At 41.0% G+C, this 11,592-nt stretch overlaps 1 protein-coding gene and 1 long non-coding RNA gene across 6 annotated transcripts; one reads left to right on the top strand and one right to left on the bottom strand.

Moving 5' to 3' along the window:
• Positions 1-10,201, bottom strand: il13ra2 (interleukin 13 receptor, alpha 2). Of its 5 annotated transcripts, none has more exons than XM_037120380.1 (10): positions 10,079-10,201; positions 9,525-9,648; positions 8,335-8,486; positions 7,349-7,505; positions 7,128-7,248; positions 6,098-6,282; positions 5,797-5,936; positions 4,078-4,219; positions 929-1,046; positions 1-824 (listed from the first exon to the last, which is right to left on the bottom strand). In XM_037120380.1, exons 2-10 carry the CDS (start codon positions 9,613-9,615, stop codon positions 737-739), a joined length of 1,194 nt encoding a protein of 397 aa, XP_036976275.1. In that variant the 5' UTR covers positions 9,616-9,648; positions 10,079-10,201; the 3' UTR covers positions 1-736. The 5 variants fall into 5 exon arrangements, with proteins under 5 accessions (XP_036976275.1, XP_036976274.1, XP_036976276.1 ...); XM_037120379.1 differs by having other exon boundaries at positions 9,525-9,622; positions 10,079-10,124; XM_037120381.1 differs by lacking the exon at positions 10,079-10,201 and adding an exon at positions 9,988-10,044 and having other exon boundaries at positions 1-846; positions 9,525-9,622.
• LOC119031725 lies at positions 701-7,290 on the top strand. The gene is made up of 4 exons (XR_005078676.1): positions 701-842; positions 937-1,004; positions 6,688-6,931; positions 7,084-7,290. It is a non-coding gene; the product is annotated as an uncharacterized LOC119031725 (long non-coding RNA).
• Positions 10,202-11,592: the final 1,391 nt, after the last annotated feature.

Raw genomic sequence — 11,592 nt, 5'->3', positions numbered from 1 at the left:
GGCAGTTACATTTGGTGTCACATTTGGCACGTTTTGAACAAAACTGCTTCAACATTTACAGATTGTTAATTCAAACACTTCAACACAAAACTGGCAAGAAAGCCGTGGCATTAAAAAAAATCCCTGACACAGTAATTTCTTCTGTAAAATGTTTTTAAAATACAGCAATTATAAATTCTGTTGGCGATGAAAGACTTCATTTGTTTGAAGTGTGCAATAAAGTCCATTTCACTATCGCTGTTTACTGGGTTGAGACTGGCACGAGTCGAGGCAACAAAGTAAACAATTAAACCAAAAACATATAACTGAATTCAATAAAAAGAAAGTCTTAATTCCCTCACGGGATCAAGTGGACTGAATCACTTGGCAAGAGATGTGGCAAACAACAAAACATGAAAAACAAATCCTCCTAAATGACCCCTGAACACGACATCTGAATATTAACCTCTTGTTGACTCCGTCGGCTGGCAGCACATCAGAGGCGACACGTGATTCAGTTTGTGACTTGGAGCATTTCATATAGATTCAAGCATTTGTAGAAGAAATGTAAACTGAAAAGGCAAGCGGTAACATGATAATACTGAACCTTCACCCTAATGTGTATGATCTTCAGTGATTTATTAGTAGTGGTTACAATCTCGGCTGACGACTGAGCTCCGTCAGATCCAAGACCCTGAATAATGGGAGAGGAGAACAGCAGCAGTCAAAACATCTGTCAGAGGGTTTTCTCGTCTTCTCAGGCCTCCCTCGCTGTCAGAAGTGGATTTCGGGCGAAGAGGGTGGTGAGCAGAGAGTCCGGCTCCTTCTCTTGCTTGGATTGCCTCCTAAAAGTGGAATTACAGGTAACTTTGAGAGCTTTAGTCGCTTTAGTTTCATCATATCTTGGTGTGTGCACGCTACGCTGTACAGCTTAAATGTGTTTACTCACAATTTCAGCACTGCTCCCACACACAGCGACAGCACCAGCATGGCGATGATGGCAACAGCGACGTAGACGTAGACAGGTACCACGTCCCACCCGGGGTCAGGCGTGACTTCTTTCTCTTCTAAAGCAAAAGCAAACACACATACGTGAGGTCAGGCTCATTACAGTTCAGTTACATGTCACTTCTGCAACAGAGTAACTAACCTTACAAAGACAAGTCAACTAAAATCTGAACAACAATAAATGAGCATTATCCAGACAAACATTTTATAGACACATAAGTAGTCTGGACACTGTGTTACAGCAGGATGTATTACAAATTTGAATAACTTTCAAATTTCAAACCCCTTGTTTACAGTGTCAAAAAAAAAAAAAATAAGGCTGTTGTGCATACATAGAGCTAAATGTTGCACACGCTTCCCCCACTGTGGAAGCACACACCCAAACATTACTGAAGCTGTTAGTCAGAACGTTTAACGTCATTGTAAATGTTTCAAATTAGATGTGCTAGCCAACGGCACACAAACAACTGACACCTGAAACACATTACGTTGTAATTTTTATTTCAGTCTCATCAAGACCAAGATGCCGAGAGCACGACAATTCCATCAAACAGAGCAACACGCATACTTTTAAAGAGATTTACATATCTAATTAAGAACATCGGCAAGAAGAACATCGATGGCCCTTCAGAGGAACGAGTGTTTCTAATCAGTTCTCCCCCGGTGCAGTGTTGGTACGCTACACTTTCTAAGTGAGCCTACCCTGTGATTCAGTGTCATGGTTATCATTACAAACTGCGTACAGTGTACAGAAAATTATCAACAGTTTTCCTGAGTATCAAATCAAATAGTCTGGTTAATGGCTTTCAGTGGTTTAAGGGCAGTGGCAGTTGCAAAAACACACAAGATATCTCCATAATCCACTGTAGATAGTATAGGCGTTTGTACACTGTTGTTTTTTTTTTCTCAACAAGCTTTGTTCTACTCCAATTTGTGTTTTAAGTGTTTTAGTGATTAGTAGGATAATAGTTGAATTATTCATAATGCTCTACTGTATGGATTTCCAAGTTTTCAATTAATTAAGAGGGTCTGAAGGTTTCCAATAGAAAATGCCATCAGAGCTAACCACAGGAGGCCTAATATTGACTCTTGTGGGACACCATTATCAACCATCTGTAGTGCAATGAAGGAAACTCACAGCAGCACAGTTTGATCAAAACTTTTTAATTTATGAATACACCGTGATGCTTCAAAGTAGAATGATACATTCATTTATCAACGTGAAGCTATGAATTTCTTTAATTTTAACAAGAATGAAGTCAGAGAGGTCTGAATGAACTGGCAAGAGATGTGGCAAGTACTCAACCAGAAAACACTCAAACAAACAGCAACAGAATAAGTTATTTTCGTATGGACCACCATGGACATGGAGGTGGACTTCTCTGAGGTCAGTTTCAGCAGAAGGTGTTGAAGTGGGCAGTCTGTGTCCAACAGTCACATTTTACCTTCAGGTGGCAGTAATGACTGACTGGACTCGTATTGAAACCCCCCTTTCTTCTACTCTCTGTGCAATGTGTATACGCCGATGCACTCAAATAACATTAAAGTACAGTGCACATAGCTGAACACAGCTGGCAGCTTCATCACATACGAACCCAATACAACAACTACAAGTCATAAAGCTAAACAGGTTACATCATTATGTTCAGCTCAGTACTGTCAAAAGTACAGTTCTGTACCTCATTTGTCAAAAATGCCCCTTTTATATAAAAAGCCTCCTGAGGCAGAGGAGACAAGAGATAATGTTTAACATTGAATTGCGTTCCGTCACATTCATCACCACAAAGGTGTACTCACAAGTAAACAGTGTAAACACACAGCATGAGTCACTGGTGGTGCAATGAAGGTATGATCTGTGCGTTTAGGTTAAATAACTTCAGTAAGTGTACCTTTAGTGCAGGCCACTCATAGACATTTATAACCTAAATTTTCAAAGTATACTTAATATCTGTATCTATGCTATAGTGTACATTTCAGTCGATCTTCAGTGCAAAAAACAAAAATAGCAATCCAAGTAAAAAAAAACATGTAATGCAACATTCAACATGAAGTGAAATCATAAAGATTTTTAAACTACATTTACGTAGATAGCCCGTCTGCAAGACAGGTGCTTAAGATAATGCTGGACACCATTTAATGTGCTTAACTGGTTATTAATGCCTTTTTCTGGATTCCCAACATTCAAAATAATAAAATTCACAAAAGGATAACTGGGCGCCTCTTGTTTGAAGCTCAAAAAATGAACTTTTGTTTGGAGGGTGACCTTTCATCCTGCCCTCCGAAAGATCAACGCAAGGCTGTAAAACAAAAGAGGACACATTAGAGAAGATGGCAAATTATTTTTAAAACAACAATGAACACATTAAAATGACTGCCAGTATCACAGAATGTCAGCGGATATGTGTCTTTAATAGTTCTCAGTATTTCAAATTCAAAAAGGAAACTTCAACATCCTGTTGAGCTCTGAAAAGGACTTGGAGCGAAATGAACTTGAGATGCAGTTGACTGAGATCACAGTAAAGGATGAACCGTGGCACTAATAAGAATCCAATCAAAATAAAACAGTGGTAATAATAAATAATACAAAATTAAACGTACCATGTAATGACGACATCAGGGCCTTCCAGCTGGGACTCCACAAAGTTAATGTGACTCATGAGGACTTGAGGATGTGGCTTTAAACAAAAAAGTTGCTTTATAGCTTAGTTTTTATTCAGTGAAAAAAAAGCTTTTAAAAACACTTTTAAAAGATCCCTCAAGAATGTGGGATATAATTCAAATCCCACAGGAATTTAAAAAACCAAAATGAAAACACCCAAACTGACTTTCACATTTGCCTGTGACACATGCAACGTGCAACAAAACGATTCAGTGATTGAGGGGAAAATCTAAAGGGAACTTCCAGACGGACAGTGACTGGGAGAGTACTGACGATTGACGGAGCATTCATGATGTCTTTTTCATTTTTTTCCATAATAAAAGCTTGTTTTTCACACTGGCGAACTGATTCTACACTAGAAATTGGATTTATATACTCATATATTAGGAAGAAAAACATTGTATTTTTGTCATAAATTGAAACATCATTACCTGGGTGGCATGTGGGACGACTCCACTCACTCCAAATGCTTTTTTCTGCACAATACTTGTTCAATCTGGACCGAACCCTGAAGCAGCTTCTTTTTCTGTCGTAGGTGAGGGGCAGAGTTCTCGTCTGTTCGGCTAAAATCTCCTGTCAACAACAAATGCAAGTGAGGAAATTAAGAGCTTGACAGTAATTGCTTAGAGCCTGAAGCCTAAACTAGCTGAAAGCTGCTCAACATTTTTGTGGAATTATGAGTGAATCTAGTGATGCACACAGGGCTAGGCAGACATGTTGCTAGAGCTCTTAGTGAGCTAGCGGCACAAAATGACAGGAAAAGTGAAGCTAAAATATCCCGATATCTGAACCATTGAGCCCTGCCCTTCAGCAGCTTGATGACTCAGTAGCATCGAGCACACAGCCCACGGCCCAAAAAATGAGTGAGCAGCAGAGACAGACTCTTGTAGCGGCTAACGTTAGCACAAAGCACACGGCCCCTTAGCTGAACAGAGCCGTGGTGGTAACAGCTGCCACCTTCTGCTGCGAAGATTAGCATGAAGCACACACCCGCAGTAACTGTTGCACTTGGTAGCCAGTTAGGACTGAGGTATGTTTTGTGAGAGCTTTATTGCTTGTGTGAATATGACTGTCATTTTGGCGTTTAACAGAGTTGTTTCTTAATGTATTTATTAGTCCAAAAAAGTTAGAGAACGTGTTTAATGTAGCGAACTAGCTGCTAATACGTCCCCCAGCTGGCCGCCCACAGCTAAGAGGCAGTCGGTGAAGTCAGACAGCATGTCGATATGATGTTTGCATGTATGAGAATGTAAGAGTTTTCTTCTCTGTAATCACATCCATAATGAAGGTGTCATGAGACATTTTAATGCTTCTCCTCTTTTGTGTGGGGGTTGCGGTCTTGGCGAGACACATCATGCCTAGAATTTATTTTTATTGCTTTTTAATACATTTTTGTTCGTCTGTTGAATTGAATGTTTCTGATTCACATGGCCTGGAATCGAGTATTCTGCCTTGCTTGCCAGCGTTGTCAAAATGTCAACAGTGTTTTGCATCAAAGTCAGCAATTATCGACTGACAAGTATAGGTTTGTTCTTGACACACAGTATATGTTTTACTGTAATTAACCCACCAAGAGGTGTGCTAATGAATCACTTAAAGCTTGGTTGCCGCAGGTTAGTGAATCAAAATGTATTCCAGGTAAACTGGGAATGTGAAAACGAATTACAAAACACACAAAGTGCACACTCCTGTGTTTCCACACTCCTGGATCCAAACTCTTCACATATATCTTATGTTATTTACGTGTATCAACATATTATGTCAATGAAATTTATAAATTGTGATTTTTTTTTTTGCCCTGTTCTGTTGCACGTCTGTCCACCCTGAAAGAGGGTCCCCTCTTCTGTGGCTCTGCCTGAGGTTCCATATTTTTTCCCCACAAGGTTGTTTGTTTCTTTTCAATATGGCAAATGATCCTCACTCAAATCAAGGGTCTAAGGACAGAGGATGTCATTCACTGCACAGTTTGTAAAGCCCACATGCAACATGATCATGATTTTGGGCTGTATAAATAAAACTGGCTTGAGACTTATTTTACTTTTCCTTGTATGCTTAAATGACTGTTGTCAGCAGGTGGTTCTGCAATGCTTTCATGACTTTTGCATGAGCGCCATAGAGATTGATAACACAAAAATGTAAATAATCCATACCGACACAATTTTTCCATCCTGTTCCATCTGCCATTCAAGGCAGTGATCAGGAACCCTGCTAACTGGAGGGTCCCAGTGTAGTTCCAGCTTCCTGTCAGGGCCTGTTTGCAAATACAGCTTCTCTGTGGGTTCAGGCTTCACTGCATGAACATAAAAACACAGCGGAGTAGATTACAGATCGTGGCAAGAGGCTGAAAGGAAATCAGTTGACACAGGCTCAAAACAGTAGGACAGTAACTACGTCACCCACAATCCGTCTCAATGTTATGTCTTTACTGCTGCTACCAGGATGTGCACATACCGTGGTCTTGGATTTGCAGGGAGATGAATGCTGGTTCAAGGGGCCCTTTGGGAGAGGAACCATTTACACAGAAGTTGATGTCAGTGAAATCAGGGAGATACGTCCCTGTGAAGTTGCAGCCGCTCCTGACTCCGTTCGATATGAGGTATTTCGGACATTCCTCCGTCTTCTCCAGTTCTTTGTGCCTGGGGAAGAGACAGACCAGTTTTGTTGAGATCGCAAGGTTCAGAGAGGTTAGGTGTGCTTCACCATCACCTTAATTCATCAAGGGGTCAGTGGCTAATCCTCACTGACATTTCCAAGACTGTGTTTACATTTGCTTGTCTTGTTCATTGACGCTGGCTTCTCAATTTGACAGTTAAAAGAGGTCTGTTGTGATTTTTTTGTTTTTTTTTCCTTTTCCTTGTACATGTAAAAGTTCTCGAAAGTTAAAAAAGGCTGCTCTCTCCCACAGAGAACTCTGCTCCTGAGACGCCTTGCCACCGGCCTCGCCTTCAAAGATGGGCCATGTGTTGCAGTCTGCCTGTTTCCCAAAAGCAAAGAGCTACTCGTGCATTTTGGCGTAAAGCTTTCGTTATCTTTCTCCCCAGACTTTTAGGTGCCAGCTGCATGGTGTTTCCTTTGGAAGGAGACAAAAAGCTTCCCTCCAAAACACGTCCTGAGGTGATTCTGGATCTGGATGTGGCTTTTCAGACCAGAAGTGACGAAGCATTCCCCAGTTTATCGTCTGCTTTACTCTACATGGGACCATGTTTTACAAAAGGAACATCACGCTGCATTGAAGGAGACTTGAATCTATTGACTGAGGCCATAATCTCGAAACTGCTTACTGAGGTAATAAATCAAGTGACAAGTCAGGTCATTTTCTCATAAGCTTCAGTACAATCTGACTTCTTTTTGAAACCAGTGGAGACGCCCGCTGCTGAACTTTAGAAAGAATGCATGTTCACACACTTATGCATTGGCTTCATCCTTATTTTAAACAGTCGGTGGTTGGCGTGGCTAAAATCTTGGATGGGTTGTGACATACCAGAAATACAGGCTGTGCTGTGAGCTGGCCGGCATCTTTGGGCTCCTTCCCCATGTGCACTCGACGTACTTCATGTTGTGGTACACGCAGATGAAATCCTGGACTGCTGTGCCCGCAGCACCTTTAGGAAGAACGATGAATAAAACCAATCAATGCCATCTCATCAGTTCGTCTGTTTTTGATGTTTTGTCTGTCATCGCTAAAACAGCTTTCAGACTCACCTGTGCTGGGAGGTTTCTGGACCAGTTCGGTGTAGTTAGTGCTCTTGGTCAAAGTGCCGTTGGTGCAAGGTCCATTCAGCAAGGTGTACACTCGCACTCTAACATCTTTCGTCAGGTCAAACTGGGCGCTGTACGTCCTCCGAGGCGTCCTGACAGCCTGCCAATCAGAAACACAACGTCGTTAATATGATTCACATAGTAGGTGTGGGAAAACTGACAGTGTGCTTCCCTGTAAATGCTTGCACCTGAGCATTGCTGGCAGTCACTCCCGTCTGACAGAAAATACCTCAGCTCTTAAAAAAGATCGTGCCCTGAAGGTTATCAGTGTCCTTTGAGAAACTCTAACCCTGCCAAAAACAAATGCCCTATTGAGAGACATGCCACTGAGACAGGGCAGGGCTGAGAAAAAAATGATACCAGTCCTCAGTATAGTATAAATAAATATTTACAGATTGAAACCTGTTGGACTGTGCGAGATTGCAAAAGGAAGAGATTCATGCATTGTCAAGGTAGTGTGGACTCAAGATATGCACATTCATCGTCAAAGGGTGAGGTGTGATCATCTGTCTGTGTCATCGTAGCATGACCTCTGATTGCCCAAGACACCATCAGGAACATTTCCACTGTTTAAATCATTGTTATGATCCAGCTCCTTCAACCAGGTCCAGGCAGTCAAAATACAAAACCTGGGAATTTTTTCATGGTTAGTCCATACTTGGTGAAACTTATCATCCTGCAATGACGTAAGTTTTGTTTGGGAACTATGGCTCAGACATCCGGCTTTTTCAACTATGAACCTCAAGATGAGCATCATTTGAGATACTTCCGTGTCGTAATCCTGTGAGATCCTGTTGCAATAATGACACAACAATGCCGGCATTCATCGTCTCGTTTGGATAGCTGATCAGGTGAGAGAAATCTTAGACTTAGTCTTGTCAGGAGATTAGACGAGTTTGCAAGGACAGAATTAAATGGTTTGCACTTACACTCCACCTGTCACTGTATGTGTCAAAGTACTCCAGGTGATACAGTTTGGGGCACTCCGTCTTATTAATGAGACTGGTCGGGAGGCTCCATGTAATGTCAAGATATCCGAGATGACCAGGGTCTGATATCACAATGTCTGCGGGAGGATCCACTGCAAGTGAAGAGGATATTTATTTACAGACTGTGTGCATTTGAGTGTGATTGTTAAGTGTTCAATCTTTGTTTAGAAACCTGTACATAGGTGTTATTTACACTGGGGACACTTTTCGAAGCTGCAGATTTAGTCCCCTGCACCTGTTTAAGCGGATTATTTGCAAAGTGGTTTGCACCAAGAAATCTTACCTAACAAATATTAAATCTTATACATTTTATCAAATGTGTACAATACACTATACACTGAGGCTAAGCAACAGCCAGCAACATTTGCAGGAAGAGTGTTATTATTCATTAGAAAACAGGTGTTATCAGGATATACTGAAACATCAGAGTGTACATTGAAAAACAGATTTTTGAATACATATAAGATAATAACTTACAGTACAGAGCTTCTACTTCAGTCATTTCCACCTATTTTCCTCTTGGGCATCATTCCCCTTTGGTTAAAAACATGTTTGCTGCTTTGCTTTTCTATCATTTAATTTAAATTGAGATGGCCCCAAGTGGAGGATGCTGATGGTGACATTTGAGTTTTTGATGAAATTTGGTTCATGATCAGTTGAATGTGACTCACAAACTCTTCAGAAAGATTGATTCACTAACTTAAAAAAGTAAATTTCTGCATGCTGTTGTCAATATTGTGTGTCATGCACATTGCCTAAAATAAGTTGTCTAAGTCCATCTTTTATTTTTCATTGAGCCCCTATTGTCCACACCATGACACCCAGACTCTCACCGGGTGGCAAACAGTCCAACCATGGCAGGAATGGCTTGAAAAATAATCTAATCACTGCCTGTTGCTGATTATTGCGTGCGCATTTATTAGACTTCATTCCATGGAAAAAGGTTTGCGCAAAGTCGCACCCATGCTGGCAACCATCCCGTATCTCTGAACAGTTGATTCATTGTGTGCCCCATTGATAATCCTATTTCGCTTTGACAGGTTTACACGGCACATGAGCGATTTTTCGAGGCTTAAGCTCAGCACGCGTGCTGAAAAGTTAATGATTGACATGAACGACTGCGGACCAACCTGCGAACCCGCTGCAGAGCGCGCTCTCCATCCAGCTCATCAGGAGCAGCATCAGCGCGGCTTGATGAGTCAGCCAGGATTTAGCCGCCATCCGCAGCCTGTGTGCACACCGACAACCACAAAACTGAAAGAAGAAGGATTTTTTTTGTTTTGCTTTTAAATCAGGCAAAATGAAACCAGATGAATTTAACAGGATAATAGCCCAATTGTAAAAAAAAAAAAAAAAAAAAAACACGCATTATATACATATGTATATTCTTCTTCTTTTTTTAAACAAATGAAATGATAGTTAAGATTTAATTGAACGATTCTTCTTCTCTTTTAACAAAATCAACCAGAATCCTCACAAAGGGGGAGATCTTGGGTAGATAACTACCACAATAACAGGAATTGAAATTTAAATCTCTGAGGCAAAAGAAAGAAAGAAAGAAAGAAAGAAAGAAATTGATGCCAAATCACACACAAAATACTAAATGTTCCATATTCCCGCGAAACCTCGAGGAGTGGTCGCCTCATGGCTGAAGGCTGTCAGAGTGAGAGAGGCTGGTACTTACATGAAGGTGTGGGAGCGATGTTCCCCGCTCAGACTGAGTGTGTGAGACTGACACAGCGTGGGTGGACTGACCAATTTATGCTGCTCGTGAGCGCACAACGACACCGCGTTTGTTTTGTTTTGGCTTTTTTTTTTTTTTTTTTTTTTTTTTTTTTTTACTGCCGGTGCTGGTGAACAATGATTCCCTGCCTTTTGTGTGTGTGTGTGTGTGTGTGTGTGTGTGTGTGTGTGTGTGTGTGTGTGTGTGTGTGTGTGTGTGTGTGTTTTGTTTGTTTTTTTGTTGTTTTTTTGTTGTTGTTTTTTTCATGATTGAGCGCATGTTGCTCTTAGCAACAGGAGGTGAAGAAGAGGGGGGAGGGGGGGGGAAAAAAACAATTAGGTGTATTAATCTTTTTCTACATGTTGCCTCTCGCCCTGTCACTGAGATTTATGGATGAATAACAGTTCCAGCGAAGTTCTCCTAACCTGACCGAATAAGGCAGGCATCTTTGCAGTCAATGCCAAACATATCCTACTTCGGAATTATAAATAACGCACATGTCTAGTTGGCATCAATGAAACCATTTGTGGATGACTGAGTCTTCAAACCACAATAGGTCAGTAAAACAAAGCTTTTAATTTGTTGTTTTTGGCTTAAGTAAACAACTGGGCAGCTGCCAGGTCTTTCCTCAGATATTAGTCAGCACCTGCATGTCTTTGTTTCTCCCCATGGCAGCCAGCTCCCATGCAAAAAAAAAAAAAACTGGGTCCCTCCCTCTACTTTTGTGCCTGGATACTTATCACATAGCCAGACTGATGTGATAAGATCTTGACTTGAACCTGAACATGAGTTCAAACTTAAGCCATCATCAAAAACTTTGCCACAGGCCAAACACTCGGAGGAGGTCATGTTATACCGTGGGATATCCAAATTGGATTTTTAGCGGAAAATAATCTCTGTGGCAAACACAAACCAGAAGTCTTCACGGATGAACAACACTTTTGTGCTTTTCGAAGGGTAGGGTAGACAAGGGTAGGCTACATTGCGGATGCATGACTTAAATGTCACCACTACTGCACAATAAGGATTCACATTGGATCAGTCTACGAGTTGTGAAGTTAGATTAGCTTGTAACTAAAGTCGGCCTGTACAGACGGACTATAAGTTAATGAGTCTCCGTGTCTGTAACAACTTCTGTAGTCTCAGTTAGCCGCTTGTTAGCAACAACCATTTTGTAAGACACCTAAACACTATATAATTAAGTTGTGGGACAACTGATGATGTGTTTTACTTCCCAGAACAAAATATTGTCAATATCTTAAGTTGTAGGTAACAACAGACCATATTTCAGACATTTTACTGAAAACCCATCGTTTTTTATATGAAGGAACAGTATTTGCGAAAACACAAACTCATTTCCAGGTTCCAGGACTCTATGGCTTCTTTCATGGAAGTAGGCACCTTGCATGGCAGCCACCATCATCAGTGTATGTATGTATATATGAATTACTGTGAGGCACTTTGGACAAAAGCAT

The sequence above is a fragment of the Acanthopagrus latus genome, chromosome 13, assembly GCF_904848185.1.
Source record: "Acanthopagrus latus isolate v.2019 chromosome 13, fAcaLat1.1, whole genome shotgun sequence".
NCBI classification, from domain to species: domain Eukaryota; kingdom Metazoa; phylum Chordata; class Actinopteri; order Spariformes; family Sparidae; genus Acanthopagrus; species Acanthopagrus latus.
This window is presented reverse-complemented; position numbering and strand designations above follow the sequence as displayed.

Excerpts from the sequence above, each read along its gene's own strand:
- il13ra2 (XM_037120378.1), bottom strand. The coding sequence starts at position 10,040 with ATGAGGCGACCACTCCTCGAGGTTTCGCGGGAATATGGAACATTTAGT. Across the intron at positions 1,047-4,077 it reads TCGTCCCACATGCCACCCAG|AAGAGAAAGAAGTCACGCCT; the intron begins GTAATGATGTTT and ends CTTTTGCTTTAG. Across the intron at positions 825-928 it reads GTGGGAGCAGTGCTGAAATT|GAGGCAATCCAAGCAAGAGA; the intron begins GTGAGTAAACAC and ends TTCCACTTTTAG.